This window comes from Lepidochelys olivacea (assembly GCF_965140295.1).
Source record: "Lepidochelys olivacea isolate rLepOli2 genome assembly, chromosome: 3".
NCBI lineage: Eukaryota > Metazoa > Chordata > Testudines > Cheloniidae > Lepidochelys > Lepidochelys olivacea.
The window spans coordinates 149,680,802-149,703,512 of record NC_140413.1 but is presented as its reverse complement, the minus strand read 5'-3'; the positions used below and the strand labels follow the sequence as shown (position 1 = coordinate 149,703,512).

Here is a 22,711-nt window from a genome sequence, read left to right as displayed (position 1 = left end):
ACCCCCTCCACTGCTGCAGCTCTTCTAGCAGGGGGATAAGCCTTAGCCTGGCCTCTTGGCCAGGAGCCAGCGGGGACCAGGAGCAGTGTCAGAGAGAGGACACAGAGGGACTCACGGGGACAGGACGGTGTGTTAGTATAGGGCAAGCTCACGCCATGCAGCCACTGTGCCCGGCATGCAGCCCCTGGGACGTTACCTCTTCCACGGGCTGGCGAGACGGCTTTTTCTTTCGCTTTAAACTACCCAAAGTGTTTCCTAAAAGCCCCTGGCAACGCTTCCAAAAGGTTTTACAGCCTGAGGGTTTAGTGCCAGGGAGCTGAGTGTGGGGAAAGAGAGACACAAAAAGAAAATTGAGGGAGGAGAGCGGGTGGCCTGTTACAGCGAGGAGGAGGAGGGGAGAAGGGGGGCCACAGTGCTAAAGGCCAGCCCCCTGCTTGAAATCCAAGGGAGCTTGTGCTGTATCTGCCAACCCGAGTGGCAGGGACACCGGGGCTGGGGCTCCCTAGTCCAGAGTGTCCACCTGCTTCGCTCTTGATTCATCCGAGAATCTCCTGAGCTCTCCGCTGCTCAGCCTCAGCCCCGGGGGTCTGGGTTCACCTGGAAACACCCCCACTCTGCCATGCCCTTCCAAGTGCACCTGGCAGTTTCCAAGCCCTACAAAGCCACAGCCCTGAATTCACCTGCAGTTGGACAAGCTCTGATCTGGGGCACAGCTCCCCTAGGCAGCTCTATCGAGAAACATGGTCTCTCCCGTCTCCCCTCGCACCAAGCCTCCTGTGCACAGCACAAGCTAGCAGCCCTGACAAAGCCGTGTGTCTCCCCAGCATGACATCACCTACCCTGTGCAGGGACTCTTCCCCCGGCATCGCTCCAGCCAGCTGCAGCTTCTTCTCCCCCTTCTTGCCAATACTCAGGATCAAGTTGACTGTCCCGCCCAGGCTGCTGGGCCCAGACTGCGGCACCAGCAGCACTGGGGACTCTGAGGGATCCAGAACTAAAGTCTCCTTGGTGGTTTCCACCTCCAATGGGGTGGAGTCCCCAGGATCTTCCCAGCTTTGCTCCAGCCCTCGGAGGGCATCTGGGATAGATGGGGCGGAAGGACAGGCCACTTCCCTCTCTTGCCTCTGGAGCTGTGGTGGGGTGAGGGAGCACAATGTGGGCTGAGGCCCTTTAGAAGTGTTAGGGCCCAGGATGCCATCTGCTCCGGGCACAGCTGCTTGGGCGCATGGGTCCTGGGAAGTAATAGAAGACAGTGAAGAGGTGGGGTTGTGGGAATGGCCTGCCCCCTGTCCTGTGCACTTCCTTTCCCTCCCCGGTGCCATGATACCCCCCTGCCCTACACCTGGTTCCTCCGCCCCCCATTCCACTCTGCTGTGCCCCCTCCTGCACTTCTCTGTACTATGGGTGTGCAGTGGGATTTGGTGGTCTCCCCCGCAGGAGCCCTAGGACTCTCACACTCTGTACATGACAGCACTGGATGCCAAAGGCAGTCTGGACGCACGGATCTCCAAGTGCTTTACAGGCACGAATTAATTCAGCTTCACAGCCGCCACCCCCACTCTGGGAGGTGGATCAGGAGCATTACCCCTGTGTTGCAGGCGGGGAAACTGAGGCACAGAGCAGGGCTGGGAGTCACTCAAGGCTGCAGAGTGAGTAGCAGCTCCAGGGCTAGAACCCAAGAGCCCTGACTGCTGGTCCTCTGCTTTAACCGCTAGCCAGCCTGTGGTGTACGGCTTCCCTGAGATTCTCCAGACGGAAACAGCCACCATGGTTTATGTGAGTCTCCCTGATTTTTGCCCTGGTGGACACAATGCCTGTGTATCTGCTCCTGTCCCATGCTGGCCTTGTGCAGAGGCCTTTCATTGTGCCAAGAGAGGCGCCTCAGCTGGGCTGAGCAAACAGCGGCCTGACCCATCCCTGCTTGCAGACTGTCCCACAGCAGCTACGGACTCACCTGGCAGCTGGGGGACACACTCAGCACAGAGTCCACGGGACCGTCTTGGCCCTTTTTGCCAGCACTCTTGTTCCCAGAATCCCAGTGGTGTTTCTGTGCTCGCCAGCGCACCAGCACCCATCCCAGCATGCTCTGCAGCTCCTCCAGGCGTTCCTTTATCTACCGGGAGAACAAAGATGCCAAGGGCTCCTGTGAGAACTTCAGCTCCCCTCCTCTACTCCCCAGACACAACTTCACCCTGGGATCGGGGACAGAGAAGCCAATGGGGAGCGTAGGATGCTGAGAACCCTTCGTTGGGGACTGGGGAGTGGTGCTTTCTTCAGGAACAACTTCATAATGGGCCCTTTGGGGTCAGGTCTGGAAAAGAAGCTGAGCCCCAGCAGGTCTGTGTTCAGTATCCATCACATGGGTAACCACCCCAGCCAGCGGGGTGGTCTGACTGCCCCTTGCAGGGTGGGTGGTTGAGGCTGGCTCCCCCTGAGCACTAAATGGCTTCTTGGTAAATCTGTCTCACTGGGCTCCCATAAGTGAATGGTTTGGCTGGGCACTATGCAGAGGACTCACCTCTCTGATGACCCAGCAGGTTCCATCTGCCCTGTACCAGGCCAGAGGCTGAGCCCCCAGGGTTTTCAATGGGGAGCTCATGAAGCATCCCCCAGTCCACCTCCTGCTTACCGTCTCACTCAGGTAGTGCTCCTCGGACACCAGCGTCTGCCCGGTGGATGCCAGCTCCTCAAACTCCTTGAACTTGCCCTCAATTTTCCTCTCTAGCTCCTCCCACTGAGTCTCTGGGAGCCCATGAGCACTCACGCTCTCCGAAAAGATCTGAGCCCTTGTGTCCTCTGTCCAGGAGCTGCGAAGACAAGGGGACAGGGCCATAAGGAGCCACTGGGACGACTGGAGGGAATACAGCTGCCGAACCAAACCGTAGCCAGTGCTCTCCTCCCCTCTCCCCACCCCGTCCTAGGAGGGCACAGGTGAGGAACTCCCTCCAGGCTGCAGGCTGAGCCGGATCTTCCATGCCAGGGTTTGAGTCTCCGCTAGGTCAAACTATCCAGAGAACGTCCCTTCAGTGACTGGCCCCCTGCTCCATGGGTTTGGCCAGCAAGGAAGGCAGAGGAAATGGCCATGCTCTAACTCAGTCTCTGCAGCAGGGAGTTCCCCCACCCCCCTCTGAGGCATGAACAGAGCTGCCACCTGACAGGATGCGACTGCGACTGTTGTGGCGCTTGGTGTGTTGTTAACGCTTCCCATGGACTCCTGCAGCTTTCCTGCGAATTTCTGCCATCGCCTCCCATTGCTCTCAGTGCGACTGAAACCGCAGGCTGCCCGCTGCCATTTCCCTACAGCTGTGCTGGTGGCGCTCCGGCTTCCCAAGCACAGACGTCACCCATAGTTCTCACCGGGACTACAGCCGGGCTGCCTTCGGGGACGATGGCCACCATCAGGCTCTGCGGCGAGCCCAGGAAGCCATGGGGGCAGAGAGAGGGAGAATGTGAGGGCTGGAGGCTGAGGGAAAATATGGGAGGAAGGGAAAGGCAAGGGCTAGGAGATGATGTGGAAGCCTGGGGAGCGACAGAAGAGTGGCAAACATCCTGGGGTTCTCTGGACATCTGACTTTCCCCAGGGAGCTATTTCAGCTCCCCTTGCACCTCCCCAGTCTGCTCCCCAGAGAGCAACACCTGGCCAGACACTTGTGAACCCCAAGCTGAGCACCAGCCCTCAGGCTGTCCTCCCTGGATCCCAACTTTACAGGCAGGGCCGGCTGGATCACAAAGGCAGTTGGAAGGGAAGACGCCATGCAGGCTGCAGCCACTTACATCATGGCTAAGTAATCTCCAAAGAACTGCTGCAGCAGACTGGCCTGCTGCACATGGCCCTTGTTCTCCAGCACCAGCTTTTGCAGCTCCTCCCAGGCCTGCAGCGTCCCCTGGATCTCTGGGCCCATGTCATGCATCCGAGCTGGGCAGAGCTTTTCCAAGTGGATGACTGCCTTCTCCAGCTTCTCCACGTCCCCCTCCAGCGCCTCGGACATGTTGAACTAGGGGACATAAGACAAAAGGACTCTGGACACGTAAAAGAGACCCTCTTGGCAGGGGGCTCCCAGCTCCCTTCCCCATGGGGGAGTGTTTTTCTGCCTCTCTGCCTGAAGACAGGAGGGGACCGAGGCAACCCTGCCTACTTGGCTTGCCAAGTTGTTTCCTTCCCCTCCCACTTGGGGAAAAAGATCAGGGTTGGGAATCAACATGGCAGGGCAAAGCACTGGGCTGACTCCCTCAGGCACTGGTACCTAGAGATGGCACCCAAACCCAGGCCCCCTGCATGACAGGGGCAGACATTAGCCACTAGGCCACCAGGCTGAATCCCTTCAGCATCGCAGGAAATGCAATGTAGAGAGTTAGGACCCACACCTGATCCTCCTGCATACAGCTCCGAGCACTGAGCCCCTGACCATGGGAGCAGCCTCTACTTTATCATCTCTCCTGTGCGACAGGGGATGGGAGTGCAGGGGGAGATATGCTCTGTGGGGAGCTGTGCTCTGCAGGGTGCAGGGCATGGGGGAGCAGAGGATGGGGAAGAAGGGGATGGGGAAGCAGGGGATGGGGAAGCAGGGGGAGCTGTGCTCTGTGGGGTGCAGGGGGTGGGGGAGCAAGTTGTGGGAGACCAGGGGAGCTGTGCTTTGCGGGGAGCAGGGGACAGGGGAGCAGGCCATGGTGGCACAGGAGGAGCTGTGCTCTGTGAGGAGCAGGGGATGGGGGAGCAAGGGATGGGGGAGCAGGGGCAGCTGTGCTCTGTGGGGTGCAGGGGATGGCGGTACAGGGGATGGGGGTGCAGGCTGTCGGGGCACAAGGGGAGCTGTGCTCTGTGGGGGAGCAGGAGATGAGGGAGCAGGCTGTGGGGCGCAGAGGGTGGGGGAGCAGGGGATCTGTGATTTGTGGGGAGCAGGGGGTGGGGGAGCAGGGGATGGGGGAGCAGCAGGGTGAAGAGGGATCCAGGTTTCCCAGCAGACAGTTCCGCTCTGCTCTGCATGGAGCTGGTTCCCTCCATGGGGATGCAGAATGGAAAGATGTGTGAGTTGTTGGCAGCCAGACCTTGGCACACAGGGGCTGACGCAATCCCTTCCCCTCTCCCTGCCTGGCCACAGGGGGAGTTGACAGGAAAGGCCTAGAGACAGCTGGAAAATTCCAGTGAGCCCTTCATAAAAGGCCAGGGCTTATGGCTCTTGGGCCTGAGGGCTAGAGTCTCCCTGAGGTGACCTCGTCTCTACTCCTGACACCCTTGGTAACCCCTAGCTCCAACATGCCTGGCAACATGCCAAGGCACTGCAAGGCTCCCAGGAAGCCAGTAGAGGCCATCGGTGACTCCACTCACCATGGCAAGTCAGAGCGGCGCAGTCTCTGGGACTCACCTCCATCTCCTGCTGCTGGCTCAGCAGCCCCTGCAGCCCCTGCAGGTCCAGCTCACTCTTCACTGTGACAAAGCCACTCTCCACCTGGGCGATATCACGGGCCAGAGCCTCCGCTCTGCATCGAATGGCCTCCATGCGTGGAAAGACTCTGGCAAGCTGGGAGAGAGAAAAGTGAGGTGAACCCCAGTGTGAGCTCCCTTCAGAGATGCTCCTTGTCCTCACACGGATGCTAGCAAGCTGTGGGGCGCAGAAGAAGAATAGGGATAACTGTGCAGCACTAGCATCAGCTGCCTCAGCCTTGGCTCCCAACCCCCTGCTCTAACCACTAGGACAGACTCCACTCCTAGGGACAGGTATAGGACCCAGGAGTCCTGTCTCCCAGTCCCCTGCTCTAGAACACACTCCCCTTCCAGGGTCAGGAATAGAACCCAGGAGTCCTGGCTCCCAGCCCCCTGCTCTAATCACTAGACCAGGGGCGGCCAGCCTGAGGCTGAGAAGGAGCCAGAATTTACCAATGTACATTGCCAAAGAGCCACAGTAATACCCCAGCAGCCCCCCAGCAGCTCCCCCCACTCCAACCTGCAGCACCTCCTGCCCACCGTCAGCCCCGCCAATCAGTGCCTCCCACTTCCTCCCCACGCCTCCCACCCACCACAATCAGCTGTTACCTGGTGTGTCAGAGGCTCTGGTGCAGAGGGGGGGAGAGCGAGGGCATGGCAGGCTCGGGGGAAGGGGTGGAGAGGGGGCAGGGCTTGGGGCAGAGCAGGGGGTTGAGCCGTGAGCACCCCCCGGCACACTGGCAAGTTGGCGCCTGCAGCTCCAGCCCCGGAGTCGGTGCCTTTACCAGGAGCCGCGTATTCACTTCTGAAGAGCCGCATGCGGCTCCGGAGCTGCAGGTTGGCCACCCCTGTACTAGACCCTACTCTCTCAGGCTGGCACTATGCATAGGAGCCCCCCTTCAGTCAGACTCTACTGTTCTGCCCTCACCTCTGACTGAGCCAGCCGTGCTCCGCATGGCCACTAGTGGTGTGTTACCCCCTCCTTCTCAGTCAAAGGCTCCTCACGCCAGGTCCCTTACCAGGCGCTCCAGACTCTCAGTTTCAGCTGCTGCCTCCATGACTCGCTCCCGCTCCTTCACCACGTCGTTCAGCATCTCCACAGCCTCCTGCAGCTCACCCAGGGGGCTGCTCATGTCCTCACGGCTCAGCTGCTGCCCAGCCTGGGCCAAGGGGAGGTGCACAGGCTCCTGGGAGCCCAGCCTGCTGGTCCCGGGCTAAAGCAAACACACAGGGACGCTGGAGCTTTAGAGAGAGACTGGGACACGTGGGGTGATTCTGGCACCACCTGGCCTGCGAGGGGTCCCGTGGAGCCTCCTCACCATGCACTCAGGGTTGCTGATCTCAGCCATTCCCCAGGATTGAGGTCAGTGGCCACTGTGCCTCCCCCACCTCAGAGCAAACACTGGCAGCTGCTGGGGGTGACGCTGGAAAGCGAGGGGTTCCAGTTATCCCCCACCCAACCCCTGACCTCACTCAGTCAGCAGTAGGGCCCCTCCACCCAGACTGACCCAGCAGGGATGGGATTCCCAATGGGGGCCCGAGTCCAGGCCCATCCCCACTCACTCCTCACCAGCGTGCTGTTCTTCTGGCTCAGCACCTCCTCCTGTTGCACATTCTGCAGGAACTCAGACAGCACCAGGGAATCGCGCAGGTCCTCCGCCCGCCGCTGCAGGGCCGCCCGCACGCACCCCAACCTGGCACAGCAAACGCAGCAGTGGGGCAGGAGCACACGGAGAGGCAGCGAGGCAGGGGGATCCTCCTTCCCACTGCAGGGAAATCCCCTCCCGACCCTTCAGTGCTGCCATTCCCCAGTGCTGCCCCCCAGGGGGCTCCCACCCCACTGACACAGCCACCCCCTTCCATCCCCCAAGGTCGTCCCATTGGAGGTCTCCCACCCCTCTGACACCACTGTCCCCTCCCATTCCTCAAGGCTGCCCTCAGGGGATCCCCTCTCACCTCTCTGATGCCACATCCTCCCCAGAGGGGAGAATCCCCTCACACTCCTCCAACCTCATCTCTTCCTCACATCCCCTGACACTACCTCCCACTCCAGCAGCCTGTGCTCCCCGTAGTCCAGTTCCCAGTCCTGTTTCCCCAGGACTCACTTCTCCTCCATCATCTCCACCTTGCTCTGAATCTTCCCAGCCATCACGTGCTCTGCAGAGGGCTCTCTCCCCATCTCCTCCCGCAGGGCTTGGAGCTTGATGCCCCACAACAGGACCTGGTTCTCCAAGCAGCTGATCTCCTGGAGGTCCCTGCGGAGTTCCTCTGGGCTCCTCATGGTGGCGGGCTCCGACAGCGAGCCCACCACCCCCTGCAGCCACTGCTCAGCCCCATCCAGCTCTCCCACCAACCGCAGAACCTGCAGGAAGAGATTGGAGAGTGGGACAGACAGGACCTCCCAGGCCAGATACCCCTCTGTCCCAGCCTCAGGGTGGGCAGGAATGAAAGCCCCTGAGGGCGCCGTGGCATCGTGTCGCAGGGAAGACCAGTTCGGTGTGACCCAGCACCGTGCTATCCCACCCAGGGCAGCACGTTTCCATGGACCATCGCAGGGCTCTCCATGCTGCAGCACAAACAGCACCCGGTTGCCCACCTGGAGGCATCTCAGACACAGCAGGGGCAGTCCTGGCTGTGCCAGCATGGAGGCCACTGTAGTGCCAGATCCAGCTGGAGGAGCAGAGGCTTCCTGAGCTGGCTCCACACAGGGCACCTGTCCCTCCCAGGTGGTGTGCATGGCACTGGGCTAACTGATCTTTGGGGAAGGCCAGGCAGCCAGGGCCATCACCCCGCACCCTGCTGACACTCCCCGGGAGACTCCCTTGCAGGGGGCTGCAGCCGAGGCTCAAGATGGCCCCTGCACCAGCACAGCCCAGAGAACGGGCACAGCGATCCCTGTCCCACCAGTGCCTGCACTGGGGCTGCCCCTGTGTCTCGTGTGCACCCCCTTCCCGCCCTGCTCACACCCCTCTGTCTGATACGGGCTCATGCCTGGCAGAGAGAGATGGCACCACGCACCTTATCAATCTCCCTCAGCGCCGCACCGTTCTCCCGGTGCCTCCTCTGCAGCTCCTCCCACAGCCCCTCCAGCTCCTGGAGGATGCCTTCCACCTGAGGTCTCCCTCCATGGCTGCCACACAGCAGCGTCTGCCCTTCCTGTGGGACACGGACACGCATTGTCAGGTGACACCCACCTGGGCGTCCCGCTCTGCAATCCCTTAGAGGGGCCTGAGAATGAGGCACATGCTGAGGACAGGGATCTGCCCTTCCCAGCCCCCCTGACCCTGGCCACCAAGGGGGCATGGATCTCACTGCCCACTCCCATCCCTCCCCAGAAGGCAGCGGAGAGGAAACTCCTCCTGGCGCCCCAGGTGCCTGGCAGGGGAACCCAGTGTTATTCTCCAGTTGCACGAAACACCTGCCACCGGGGATGCCATCAGCATGGCGCCCCCTCTGCATCCCCAGCAGCGAGTTGTAGAGGGGGACTTCCCGTCCCACACAGTATGCACCCCACAGCTGGTGCTCACCATGAGCAGGGCCTCGATGCTGGAGCTGTTGCCCAGGATCTCCTGCTGCAGCGTGGCCTGCTGGCTCTGTGCAGCCTCCAGGCTCTCTGCGTCCTCCACCTGGCTCAGCCGGATGCTGAGCCCTACGTTCTCCCTCAGCCAGGACACAGCCTGCCGCACACCGGAGGAGAGACAGCGCGTTACTGCCAGCCGAGGCGTGGGGGGCTGCGAGGAGAGGGGGAGACACATGGGGGAACACCCAACGCTGGGACCCAGGGACAGGGGCTGGGACGCGCCTTGGCTCATTTGAGACGTTACCACGTTAGCAGCCTGACAGAAGTCCTGCAGCTTGGCCTCCTGCTGGGGTGGGCCCCGCACAGCATCCGACTGTCCTGGGGGTTTCCTCCTCCTGCGGGAGAGAGGCAGAGTCATGGACAGTTTCTCTCCTACTACAGGGACCCCTGCAGGCTCTGCCAAAGGACCAGGGCAGCCTCATATCACAGATATGAGATACAGCTGCAGGGCAGGGGCTGGTATCCATGCCATGGGGGCCCCACAGGTTCAGGGCATGGGGGCAGCTGCCTGTACCAGGGAAACCCCAGGTGCCCATGTCCTTCCCTGCCTGCTATGCCCCTTCTGGGGACTAGGTTCTGGAGCTGGGGATGGATTCTTACAGCTAAAGAACAGGCCTAGCCCAGCAAATGCTCTAGGTCCCCTCCCCTCTCCCCCCTCCTAAGGAATACCTGGCCTATACCCCAACCCTGGACCCCATTCTTGGGAGCAGCCTGCCGAGTCAGTACCTATTACTGTTGCTGTGGCAGCCAGGAGTGGCCTGCTCTCCTGGCGAGCTCGGGCTTCCCTCCTCGCCTCTCACATGCTCCGTCACATTCCCTGCAAAGTCCTTCTGCACCTAGGACACAACAGGAGCCTCCCAGGATCCCATTCCTCCCTCATCTAGCACCAGGTGGAGGAATGGGGACCAACAGAGCCAGCTCAGCCTCCCCCCGCACCAGGCCTAACACCTACTCCTCTGCTGCCACACACAGAGCACTCCAGGGAGCAGGGCCATCCTGGCAGCAGCACAGGGTCCAAAGCAAAGCCCGGTGACAGGTCCCTGGGGCTGTGGGTGGGGCGGGTGCTGCTGTGCAGCCCATCCAGAATTCCAGGTGCCAGGGCGACATCACAGACGGACGCAGGTCAGAGCCCAGAGGGACACACAGGAACATGTGCTAGGTTGGCCTGGGCAAAGGTGTATTGGGAGGAGGGGATCTGAGCCGGTGTGTGGGATGCATGAAGGGGCAGGTGTGTGCAGAGGTGGGGCACATACAGCACTCCCAGACCATCCCACAGGTCAGTGTTCAGAGCCACACACAGGTCACCTGGGGCACTGCACACAGGTTCCAGGGTTTACGTGATCACAGGCTTATCACTCAGAGTTCATAGAGGGGGGTCCCAAGCGTTAGCGAGGGTGTCACAAGAGGGGTCACACAGCTGTCACTTAGGGTTCACGGGCTCAAGCTCTTTCCCCATGTGCCTTTGCTGGGTGTCTAAGGGAAGTGGCTCTGGTTTGGCTGCTCTTGTTGCAGGGAAGGGGAGGGCTGGGGAGAGGGGCAGGGCCCCAGCTACTATATTCACCATACGTAACGGGACCCTCCTCCGCTTGTCTCCGGCTTCCCTCCCTGCAACTCCCCCACTGCCAGCTTCTGTATGCTCAGGGCTCAGGGCATCGGTCTCTCTCATCGGCAAACTGCTCACCAGGGCCAGCAACGGTGACTTCTCATTCCTGGGAGATGGGGAGCACACACAGGGCGAGGGGTGGGGAGTGAGAGGCAAGAGGAGAGAGAATGGGGAAGAGAGCTCTAAGCTGTTCTGGCCCCGTGAGTCCTCTGGGGTTGACTCAGGAGCAGAGTCTGGCTCATGGCAGCCAATAGTTGATGTGGGTTCTGCCCCAGGGACCCCGCTCCAGGCAGGTGTGGGGAGCCCCAATACAGGGGAATCCAGCAGATGACGGAGAAGTAGGGCCAGATTTTCAAAAGCACTGTACACCCAGTAGCTCCCAACGGCCTGACCCTACCTGTGTAATGGGAGCTGAGCTCTTTGGAAAGTCCAGCTCTTGTTTCCCAGAGCTGAAACCCCAGCTGCCAATGGCAGGCAGCTCAGATTTGAACATATCCATAGAATGGGCCAAGCCAACGCCTTTCCCACTCCACCAAGCTTGTGGGGATCAGCCATGACCACGGATTCAGATTCTGTAAGTCGGGGAAGAGCAACTTCAGCCACTCAGGAACCAGCATGTGTGTAAACCCAAAGCCACCCTGCCTGTTTCTGGCTATGCTGTCTTGTGATTGGCTGAGATACTCAAGCAGCCCACTCTCTAAGTCAATCAAATAATAGCTCAAAGGGCAGAGGTTACTCTGGTGCATCTCATAGGTCACTCCATCTGCCCTCAGAGCCTCCTCTGAAGCATTCTCCCCAGTGTACAGAAGAGAACACTGAGGCACAGAGCAGGGCAGGGACCTGCCTTCCAGGGCCACACAATGAGACAAGTGCAGAGCTGGATATAGAACCCAGGAGTCCTGGCTCCCTCATGCTTCAAGTCACACACCCTTCTGCTCACCAGGTCTTGAGGCAGGAGTGGGCAACAAGTGACCCCTGTGAACGCACCCGCTTTGCTAAATTCAGCCCTGGGCTTGCTCTGTGTTTAGGGGGGATGCTAGTGAGTGGGTTGCTACGAGGCTCTGCTGTACCTCAGCACCTGCTGAAGCTGGGCCCAGCTCTCCTTGACGTCTCGGTGTTTGTGCAGGACTCGTGCTGCCAGGCTGGGATGGAGGCTGATGAGCTGGGACACGGTCACATCCAACATCTGGAGGAGCAAGAGGGGCACGAAGTGAGCTAATGGGGCTGGCTGAGGGTGACCATCCAGAGACCAGAGCTGAGCACAGAGGCTACCTGGGAAATGCTGAGTTAGCCCTCCAGGGGCAGGTGAGCAGCAGGACACAGGGCCCCAGCTCCCTTCTAACAAGCCCTCCCACTGATCCCTCCTCTCCACACACCAAACCTTGCCCAAGATCCAGCCCCTCTGAGATGCCAGTCTGGTTAGCTGAAGGCAGCTCTGGATGCAGCCACCCCTGTTACCCCTTGATGCTGGCAGTTCGGCCAGATGAAGGTTTGACTCCAGGCCATTCTGCCCATGCCACACCCTGCTAGGGGCTGTAATGTCCGTGTCCGAGCCGGGTGGTGGGGGGAGATGTCCCGTCAGAGCACACGCAGTATGCCTTACCTCTCAGGTGAGACATTTCGGGTGAGTTTGGGACAGCACAATGTCGACACTTACCATGACCTGGCTGGCAATATCCCTGACGTCTCGGTCCCGGCCAGGCTCAGGGTCCCCCTGCTTCCCCACACCACAGAGGTTCCTCCACTGCAAGAAGCAGAAGCACCCATTGTACCCCTTAGGGGAAGGTGGGGACAGGGCCCCGCTCTCTGCAGTGCCTCTGTGCCATTTGGATCCCCTCTGAGTGATCCTATCCCCCACCCCATGTCACACAGGAATCCCCTCCTCCAATCCTGCTCCCCAGTGACAGGAGCCATCAGCCCTGGCAGCACCAGCAATGATGTAACTAAGGGTCTGGCTGAGGGAGGCGGCAACTCCAGAGCAGGCAGGGGAGCTGGTAACTCAGCCCTAGAACAGGGAGTCCCCAGAACGTCACCTTCCCAGAGATGCTAGGGAATGTCCACCATTTCCTGGGAGTAAAGACAGGCCCCAGGGAAGAAGAGGCAGAGTGTGGTACTCCTCCATCAGGCCCCCCCATGGCCTCCTTCTCACGCTGGGCTCTGCTCACAACCTGGGGCTGGGGAGAGTCCTCACTTCAGCTCAGTTCCAAGTGCCTGATAGGGATGGGGCACAGGCAGTGGGGTAGCTCACACTCTGACTGGCCAGGAGAGCCAAGCTCTTTTTCTCCACGCAGCATTGGGGGTCCCCCTCTCCCTACTTAACTCCCTTGATATTCGGTACTGCTGCTGCCGAGCTGGTGGCCAAGGAGGAGCAGAAACTGCTCATCAAGCCAATCGTGGCGGGGCGGGGGGGTGAAGGGGGAGCTGTAGAGCTTTCTCCCTGGCCCCCTGGTGGGGAGAATACTCCTTCCACACCCTCCCCAGCCCTGTGCTAGCCCAGGTGTCAGGGGCTGAGAGAAGAGTGGGCTCTTCTCCAAACTGCCCTTGCTTTGGGAGGTCCCTATAGCCCGGCATGAGAACTTCCCATCCTTGCACCCGCGCCCCTCAAACCATCGATGGGGCCGGAGCTGATCCCGCTCTGAGCCCTCAGCGGTACCTTGGCGTGGATGGCTCTGAGGAGCGTGTCCGCTTGCTGGAGGAAGGCAGCTGCCTCAAGGGCCAGCTGCAGGGTCTCATGCTGTTCCTTCAGGGTCCCCTGGAGCCGCAGCCACCTGGGCGGAGAAAGCAGGAGGAGGTTATTGCAGATCGCGCTGCCCAGTGCGGCCTCCCCCAGCCTCCTCAGCCATTCCCACAGTCACGTGACTCACAGGCCAAGACCTCCCTGTGCCCGGCCTGCCTGGCTCTGCAGCCCCCAGGTAGCTGTGACTCCTCCCCACTCACATTTTATTGAGGTGCTTGCGCCGTGCAGAGATGCTCCTGCTCTCACTCTTGCCAGGCTTCTCCAGTTTCTGGGCCAGGCTGTTCATCTCTTCATGCAGGCCCTGGAATTGCTGCTCCTCCTGCGCTCAGACAGAGAAAAAGAGAAATTCCACCAACTCCCCTGGCCCAGCACAACGAGCCAGTCCCCCAGGGAGAAATCAGCTCCTGGCTCCAGCTCCGGTTGAGCACCAATGTGGACACAAGAACAAATAGATATAAACTGGCCATCAACAAGTTGAGGGTTGAAATTAGGCAAAGGTTTCTCCCCATCAGAGGAGTGAAGCTCTGGAACCGCCTTCCGAGGGAAGCAGTGGGGGAAAAAAACCTAACTGGCTTCAAGGCTGAGCGTGATAAGTTTATGGCGGGGATGGTATGATGGGACTGCCTATAATGGCGTGTAGCTGATCTGTGACTGCTAGCAGCAAATATCTCCAGTTGCTGGTGATGGGACACTAGCTGGGGAGGGCTCTGAGTTACTACAGAGAATTCTTTCCCAGATGTCTGGCTGGGGGTCTTATTCACATGCTCAGGGTTTAACTGATCACCATTTTGGGGTCAGGAAGGAATTTTCCACTGGGTCAGATCGGCAGAGACCCTGGGATTTTTTTTTGCCTTCCTCTGCAGCAGGGGGCATAGGTCACTTGCAGGTTTAAACTAGTGTAAATGGTGGGTTCTCTGTAACTTGAAGTCTATAAACCATGATTTGAGGGCTTCAGTAACTCACCCAGAGGTTATGAGTCTGTTATAGGAGTGGGTGGGAATGGTTCTGTGGCCTGTAGGGTGCAGGAGCTCAGACTAGGTGATCATGATGGTCCCTTCAGGCCTTAAGGACTATGAGCTCCATTTCAGATGCTCCAGCTCTGGCTGCTGAGAGACTTGGGCAGGAGCCACTGCCCAGCTGGCTCTGGGGCCCCCAGCACAACGGGCTCTGTGGCTGAAAGGCATGGCTTCGAAGAGCACTCTGATGCTTGTGGCACCAGGGGGCGCTAGGCTCAACAGTGTGAACATGCAGAGGCCTCCCCAAAGGATAGCTGGGTGTTACTGAGACGTTCCCGGTTCACCCCGGATCAATCAGTCATTGCTCTGGCTATAACACCAAGCCAGTGAGGAGCTGAGATGGACTGCTGGCTGGGAAGTCTGAGGTGTCCCCTGGGGGCCGAGCTACAGCTGAGAAACGCGAGACATCCCCTGGGGGTGGGGTGACAGGAACCAAGCCCGAGCCAGGCCACGGGAGAGACACTCACCTGTTTTAAGTCAAGGATGCGGCGGGTGAGCTGGATCTTGTCCATGCTCTCTTGCAGGAGGGCAGTCAGCACAGGCTTCTCTTCCTGGGACATAGAGGGGGCAGAGGAAGTCAAGGGATCTACAGAGAAACAGCCCCAGACTGAGCCTGAAGCAGGAGGCCTAGGGCGAGGGCAGAGCAACTGGGAGTCAGCACTCCTGGGTTCCACACCCAACTCACTCTGTGAACTTGGGCAAGTCCCCTCCCCTCCCCGCCTCAGTTTCCCCTTCTGTAACTGGGAGAAATGCCCCGGAGCACCGTCACCCTGTCCATGGGTGATCTCCGCTCCCCTCTGCGTTACACAGGCAGCTAGGTCCTGGTTGCCATGGCAAATGCAATTTGCCTATAGGCTGAGAGTATGAAGATACCATTTTTAATCAAGTGGCATTTCCCTGTTAGGGCCCTGGCCCCACCTCCCCAAGCCCTACAGTGCCATCCTGGGCCCCAGGCTGCTGCCCTGCCCTTTCCAAGTGGCAGGTCTCTGCTCAAGGGCCAAACCTTTGGCAGAGTCAGTGGCAAGGCTCAGAGACCCCGCTGCAGGGGCAGGGTCCCTTGGACATTGCAGGGGGTGAGGCACATTCCTAATGCATCACCAGGCAGCTGGGAGAAGGCTGATGAGGTCCCACCCAGCCTGCTCTCCCACTCCCCATACCTTCTGCCTGATCCAAGCCTCCAGCCGCTCTGCTCTCCTGTTGAACTCCTGCAGGTTCCGCAGCCCACCCAGCGCTTTGCTCTGATTCCCGGCTGTCTGCTTCAGCAGCTGCCACTGCTCCTTCAGGGCCAGCAGCTGCCTCGTGACGGTCTCCCCACTGGGGCTGGGCCGGCTCATGAGCTGCTCACCCATCTGGGGAGAGGAAGGGAAGCAGCTCAGAGAACCTAAGCCTTGAATCCACTGGCTTGCTGGGGTGCTGACTGGGCATGGAGGGGGACAATGACACAGGGATAGCTAGGCACTGCCTGGGTGCTGGAGAGGACAGCACAGACCCAATCGGGTCAGTCCTAGCAGGATTCAGGCTGGATGCCGGGGGTTGCTGGGGAGGAGGCTGGAATGGGAGTGGGTCTGTCCTGGAGCCCCCACCATACCTGGTTCAGTTTGATCAGCGTGTTCTCAAAATCCTTCATGTCTCTTTGCAGGGTCTGTGCCACCCGTTCCCAGTCCTGAATATTGCAGCCATCCTTCAGGTCCCGCAGCTTCCCTCGCACCCAGCTCTCGGCCTGGAACACAGGGAGGAGCTCTGATCTGGGCATGCCACTGAAACAGGCCTGGGGACAGCACTGAGCAACTTCTTCCAGGAGTTGGCATGACGGCTGGTAAATGGGCCCATCCCAGAGAGGGATACATGGGGCCATTGGTCGGATGACCCAGCATGGCAGGGAGATGGGCCCATTGGTGTGAGCTGGGGTAGCAGGCAGCAGGGGATACTGGGCTAGATGTCCCATTGGTCTGAGGTGGTGGAGGTGGGGATACTGGGGAGATGGGTCCATTGGGCTGACCTGGCGCAGGAGCTCCTGATCTGTCAGAACGAGAACAGACTAACTGCACTTGTGAGTTCCCTGGAATGGGGCTCTGGGCACAGCCCCTGGGAGAAGGAGACTGAAACGCTAAAGCCCAGAATTTCTGGCTGCCTCTGGAGAGCCCTGCATTCTGGCTGAGCCACGTCCCCCATGCCTGGCAGCCCTTTGCAGGCTGAGTGGAGAGGACAGAGCCGGGCGGGCAGGCCTCACAGGCAATCTCTTTACCCGCCATGCGAGGAGTCTGTTCTCCTTTCATTCTCTCTCCCCTGCTGCCCCCCGCCCCCCACCCCCCTGCAGAGCAGACAGCAACACCCCTTCTTCGTGACCCCTTTTCCTGTGCTGCCTCTGCTGCTGAGGGGGGAGGAAACTGGGCCCCTGTGCAGGCTGACCCACGCTCCCTGGGGCAGACGGCCTGGAGAAAGGCAGCCAAATATGACGTTATGCCACAACAACGGCTTCGCTCCGAGCTGAGCGTTCACTCCCCCCACACTCCTGCTGCTCAGATGAAAGGCTTCCGGCCATGGACACATCCCCGCTTCATTCCTCCACTGGAGCTGGAACGAAGGAGCTCTCTCCTACCATCACTGCTCCCCCCCAGGGACCAACCTCACTACCCCCAGTAGAGAGGCACATCGTGGTGGTCAGCATCCTGGGCAATTGCTCCATTAACCAGACATCCACTGAGCTCCCTGCTCCCAGACCTTCCTCCAAGGATCCCCAGAACAAGGTACCCCGGACTCTACCTGCATGATCTCTCGGTTGAACTGGACTATGAGAGGGCTCTGGTTAGGGAGGTTTGCCTTCCCTGCACTGCTTCGGATGCCAGTTTTCAGCCCAACCACTCCACTTGGCTCCTTGTTCTTGACACTTTCCTTCCAGGGGGCTGCTGCATGGCATCCTGAAACCTAAGGGAGTCAAAGAGAGGAAAGACTTAGTACGCTTACCTGGGGGTGGACACATGAGCCAATCCAAACACACGCATGAAAGGGGATGGCAGCCTGGTTTGTTTCCACAAACATTAAATACTATCCATTGGCTTCAACAGCACCGTGCCAAGACACTCCAGCTGAGGATCTGGCTCACTGACTTCAATGAGTTACACCAGCTGAGTTTCTAGTCCTGTGTTTTTCTGAGACAGAAATCACTTTCTTTCACAGAATTTGTCGTGGCATCACAAACACACATGGGTCTCTGCACTCGGCTACTCCTCGGGACAATCCATGCTGCAAAAAGTTTGCAATCTAAATAGACAGACAATGTAAAATGCAACCATCTCCATTTGCTTCCTCTTGGTTCAGTACATTTCCTCTCCCTTATGTTACACAGGAATTGCTTTACTGGATCAGCCCAGAGCTACATCTAGATAGGGTTTCTGACAGTTGCCAGTAGCCCATGCTTCAGAGGAAAGTGAAAGAAACCCTACAGTAGGGACTTGTAAGAGAACCTACTCCCGTGAAAAGACCTACTAGTTAGAGGTTGGCTTATGTCTAGAAGCAGAAGAGTTCACAACCCTTCCAGAAATTTCTCTCTCTTAAAAATCCTTATCGTTGTATTTCTGGACGTTCTCATTCTCCAGATAAATCTCCAATCTTTGTTGAATCCTGCTAAGTTCTTGGCTTTGGACTTCAATGGCATCTAGTGGCAATGGGTTCCACAGCCCAATTGCGCACTGCATGAAGAGGTGTTTATTTTGGTTAGTTTCAAACATACCACCTTTAAAATTCACTGGATGCTCCCTATTCTAGTGTTATGAACAGAATGATCTACTTTCTCTACATTTCATTAGCGTGTATCCTTTGATCACATCCCATCTTATTTATCTCCTCTTTGAAATAAACAATGCCAATCTTTTCAATCTCTCTTCACTCTGAAGTGTTTCCAGGTCTCTAATCAATCTTACGGCCCATCTCTGAGTCCTCTTTATTTCAGCTAGTTTCTTTGTGAGATGGATGAGCGGAATGGGCATAATACATATTTGTACAATGACATTTTTATATTTTCTGTATCATTCTCCATCCCATTCCTCATGCATCTGAACATTGGTTCCCTTTTTGGACAACAGCTCCCTACTGAGCAGAGGTCTTTATTGAGTTGTCCTCCGTGATGCTCAGGTCTTTTTCCTGATCTGACACAGTTAATTTAGAACCCCGTAACAGGGGTTCTAGAACAAGTTTTATAGTGGGGGGACTGACAGCTATCAAACCAAACTGTAAACCCTGTATATGATGGAAACCGTTTCAAGCCGGAGGGTACAGCAGCACCCCCGCACTCCTACTTCCAGCACCTATGCCCTGTAAGGTGTTTGAGTCGTTCAAACTATTCCTTCCAACATGCATTACTTTGTATTTGTCATCACTCACTCTCACCCACCATCATGTTGTCCATTTACCTAGCGTGGTTAGATCCCTCTGAAGTTCCTCACAGTCTTCTCTGGACTTGACTACCTTAAATACTTTTGTGCTAGCTGCAAATGTTCGCACTTCAGGACTCACTCCCTTTTCCAGATGAATACATCTGTCAAACAGCACTGGTCTCAGTCTGGAGCCTTGGCTCACCTCACTGCTAACCTTCGCCATGTTGAAAATCAACCAGTTATTCTGACTCTCTGTTTTCTGTCTCTGCCAGTCTGCGATCTATGATGATATTTTACCTCTCACCCCATGGCTCCATAGTTTTCTTAATAGCCTCTTGTGCGGGACTTAATCCAAGGCTTTTTGGAAGTCCAAATAAATTATGTCAACCACTTTGCCTTTATCCACTGTTTTATTGACGTATTCGAAGAGTTCTGATAGATCAGATTCTCCTCGGCAGCAGCCACGCTGGTTAGTCCCCATGATTAGATATGTGATTTATAATTCCTACTTTTAATCATCATTTCAATTCGTTTATCACATGCGATGGCAATAGGTGGGCTGTAATGCCCAGCATCACCCTCCTTCCTATTTAGAGACAGAGACAACGTGTGCTGCTCTTCAGCCCTCTGATTAGCTGATTTTAGTGAAACTGCATATTTTTGTGAGGAGCTCAGACATTTGTTGCACTCTCTCTGCATCTCGCCCTCCCGCCCCCCCCCCCCCCCAAGCTGCCTCCTGCTCCTTCTCAAGCCTGGCCCCAACCCCTAGCCCTCAAGCACAACATCAAAGCACACTGAGTTATCTTGGAAGTTTCCCTCTACTCCTCCCACAGAGCACAGGGAGCCATCAGCACTGTGTCAATTGCACTCAGCCAGAAAATGGAGTGGAGCAGCCTGTGAGCGCACTGCCCTCTAGCATGGGCACGTCAGGAGTGGGGATCACCCCTGCCCCCAAAGGATCTCTCTTCACATGTTTAAACTACTTTGCAATGTGACAGATTTTGTGCTTTCTGATCAAGGACTGGAAATAGCAGGGGTTTGCAGGTCAAGCGAGAGGGGTGTTGGCAGAGCTGTGTGAGGAAAGCCCAGGACAGGAATAGTGGAGGGGAGGGCCAGCACTGAAAGGCATGAGCAGACCTGCATCAGGAGGAAGTTTGCTTAGTGCCATCTCTCTGAGTATTGCCTGGTTCTCTCATTTTCAGCTGCCTCCTGCTAAAAGGAATAAAATTCACCCAATAGAGAAATGGTTCTGGAGCTCTGTCCTCTTGGGGAAGGAGCTACAGTGCCCTGATCCCACACGCATGCCTGCCCCCTCCAGACTCTGAGGGCCCTGGGGACAGGGTTTTCCTCGCCCGAACATCCAGTGCCCTTTAGTGAAGAGCAGAGCTCCGAAGCAAGAGAACAACTGAAAAAGAAGGGCAATTCTCCCGCCTGTCTCCCTCCCTCCCCACTTGGCACTTCTTCGTTCACCAGAAGCTCAGCCCACAGCAACTCCAGGGGCATCTGGAGACTCTTATTTGAAGAAACTCATCAAGGGGGAGAAGCTCTGCATTTCCTCTGGGGTTTCGCTTTCGTGGTCCATGCTGATGGAATGTTTTGTCCAGGATCCAGCTCCGACGGGGGCGACGGCTAAGGTCAGCCAGCGACGGAACTGGCCTTTCTCCAAGCTCAGCCCGAGGTCCAGCTGCACAAACCTCTGCGGAGGGCCGGGGTTGTGAGGCTCTCATGTTCTGCTGCATGGAGGGAGCTCAGTGCCAGCTTCTCCTGGGAGACGGAGCAGACAGAGAAGGCTGGCATTGCACCAGCTATGGGCATGCCCCACAGAGCTTGCAGTCCGGGCACAGGAGGCACAAGGACAGGGATCCGGCAGTGGCCGGTCAGTAGAGTGTGATGTGCCATGGTTTTAATAGTTAGGGTTCTGTGCACACCCTGAGGAGGGAACGTAGGGCCTGGTGGATCAGGTTGGGAGGGGGCAAATCAAGGCGCAGCACTTGGCACGGGGTGGGGAGAGGTGGACAAAGGCCGCGCTGTGGGTGGTGAGTTGGGTCATCTCTTGTCAACAGAGCTGTATTCTTACAGGATGATTTCCCCCACCCCCAGCGTGACTGCTTGCTGAGCCAGGCCCAGCCAGCCCTGCTGCAGAAGGCAAGAAAAATCTGGAGACTGGTTCATGTGAAGGACATACTCCCGCTGCTAAGGGGTCAAGGCCAAACCAGGACGCAGCCAGGTTACAGCAGCAGCCTCTCCTTAGAGCACAGCAACAGCCACGCAGCCTGTGGGACACACTGGCTGAAGAACTCTGGCCACACTTCCATGTCCCAAGTCCTTATTGGGCCCAGGACTTTATTGCTCTACGGCTAGCTCCAAGGGGCTTTCCTGTACCTCTCTGTGCCTGATTGTGGGGTGCCCCAATCTGCTCCCAGGAAGCCTCCAACAGCCTCTGGGGGCTGGAATTCTGTTTGAATGGGGGACCAGACATCCTGGCCATCACCCCAGCACTTTGGCGAGAGAAGGCAGGGGTGGTATGACAGCTGCACTGTCCACAGGAGACTCAAGCTCAGAGCTCCAGCAACAGGACCCAGGGGAAAGAATAAAACAGCTGGACAACTAGGCTTGATCCGAATTGCGTGGACAAACCCCTCCTGCATACGACCCCAAACCAAGCCAGCAGGCACTCTGCTCACTGCCTCCTTCAGCAAACCTGCGACCCTCACCCAGCCCTCTTACCAAACCTGCCCTTACATCAGGGTTGGACTAAGGCAATCCAGGGCCCTAGACACACCCCCTATGGGAGTCACCTTGCCATGGGCATGCACGGCTCTGCACCTTGCCCTAACCCCACTTGGGTCACTTGTACCAGAGCCATAGGCTGGGCTGGTGGGATCACTGCTCCCTGTCTTCAGGGCACAGGAGTCACAAGGACAGGGAACAAATGTTCAGTCTTGAGAAAACATGACATTGTTGTTAGCTTTTAATTATGCAAGGTTCTGTAGCAGAGGACTCAAGGGAGAGGGGATTTGCAACACCACCCTAGCAATGAGGGTCTCCCCAACACACAGAGTCCTCTGCTGGGATGGTATCAGACAGTGGGGACCACCTGGAGCAGTGCAGTTACCGGCTACAGGTGGGGCAGTGTACCCCCCTCAGAGCACTCGTTTCAGGCTCTTGGCAGATGGCACTGCGCTCGTTACACGTGGGCCACATTTTTCCAGCTTTTCTGCACAACCCCAAGGGCTAGAAAAATAGTTTTTAAAAAACCCTGGAAAGAGAGATTCTGATGCTGTCATGTGACTCCATGAGCCGGGGCCCTGGGCACAGGCCCATGGTACCTTCATGCAGCTTTGCTTAAATAAGCAGCAGCAACGCTTGTGCGCACGGACGCTCAGCGACAGGTCTACAGGCAGCATAGACTCTGCTAACACTGTTACTGCTTCCCCAGGAGACCAGAAGCAGGGCACAGGGAGGCCGATGAGAAATGAAAGCCTGAGGAGGGAGGGATGGGACGCTGCTTCCCTTCAGGTATCCATCCCTGGACTCTCCAGCCCCCCACACCTTCCTGTTTAAACGCTCAGCCTGTTCCCTTTGCTGCTGCAGTCCTCCCCACACTAGGCCATTCAAATGGCTGGAAGCCCAGGATGTGTCTGCACCAGTCATGCACTTTTCAGAGCAGGATCTGATGCACCCCCCTGCCCTGGATGGAGGCAGCTCACAGTTGAGTCCGCTGGGCCTGCTTTACAGACATGACAAGCTCGCTCAGTTATAGGGATTGGCCCATGCACAAAACTCAGCCTCAAACTACTGAGCTGGCAAGTAGCATGTTGCCCCACTGGGCCAGGTTTGCCATGAGGCCCCTAAATGAGAGTCTCCGCTAGCCCCTGCTCCACTGGCTTTTCATCACAACTGCAGGCCTGGGAGGAGGGATCTCACTTTTCCCTGCTACCCTTGTGCTCAGGAAATGTCCTCTGCAGACCACATTCACA

The 22,711-nt window shown here is 57.7% G+C and overlaps 1 protein-coding gene across 3 annotated transcripts in view; it reads right to left on the bottom strand.

The window, feature by feature from the left end:
• LOC311518291 (uncharacterized protein) overlaps positions 1-22,711 on the bottom strand; it is a 44,793-nt gene that overhangs the window by 16,803 nt on the left and 5,279 nt on the right. Inside the window, exons 3-24 of one of the 3 annotated variants that reach the window (XM_084623968.1) lie at positions 17,122-17,283; positions 15,947-16,078; positions 15,516-15,707; positions 14,826-14,909; positions 13,543-13,661; positions 13,259-13,373; positions 12,263-12,349; positions 11,676-11,791; positions 10,564-10,711; positions 9,729-9,838; positions 9,247-9,337; positions 8,950-9,153; positions 8,441-8,578; positions 7,528-7,784; positions 6,993-7,116; positions 6,442-6,636; positions 5,364-5,519; positions 3,775-3,995; positions 2,630-2,807; positions 1,955-2,113; positions 840-1,232; positions 197-316 (exon numbers count right to left, since the gene is read on the bottom strand). In XM_084623968.1, the coding sequence (XP_084480094.1) occupies positions 197-316; positions 840-1,232; positions 1,955-2,113; positions 2,630-2,807; positions 3,775-3,995; positions 5,364-5,519; positions 6,442-6,636; positions 6,993-7,116; positions 7,528-7,784; positions 8,441-8,578; positions 8,950-9,153; positions 9,247-9,337; positions 9,729-9,838; positions 10,564-10,711; positions 11,676-11,791; positions 12,263-12,349; positions 13,259-13,373; positions 13,543-13,661; positions 14,826-14,909; positions 15,516-15,707; positions 15,947-16,078; positions 17,122-17,283 (3,501 nt within the window). The remainder of the gene's footprint in view (positions 1-196; positions 317-839; positions 1,233-1,954; positions 2,114-2,629; positions 2,808-3,774; positions 3,996-5,363; positions 5,520-6,441; positions 6,637-6,992; positions 7,117-7,527; positions 7,785-8,440; positions 8,579-8,949; positions 9,154-9,246; positions 9,338-9,728; positions 9,839-10,563; positions 10,712-11,675; positions 11,792-12,262; positions 12,350-13,258; positions 13,374-13,542; positions 13,662-14,825; positions 14,910-15,515; positions 15,708-15,946; positions 16,079-17,121; positions 17,284-22,711) is intronic. The other 2 variants (XM_084623969.1, XM_084623970.1) reach the window with 2 other exon arrangements.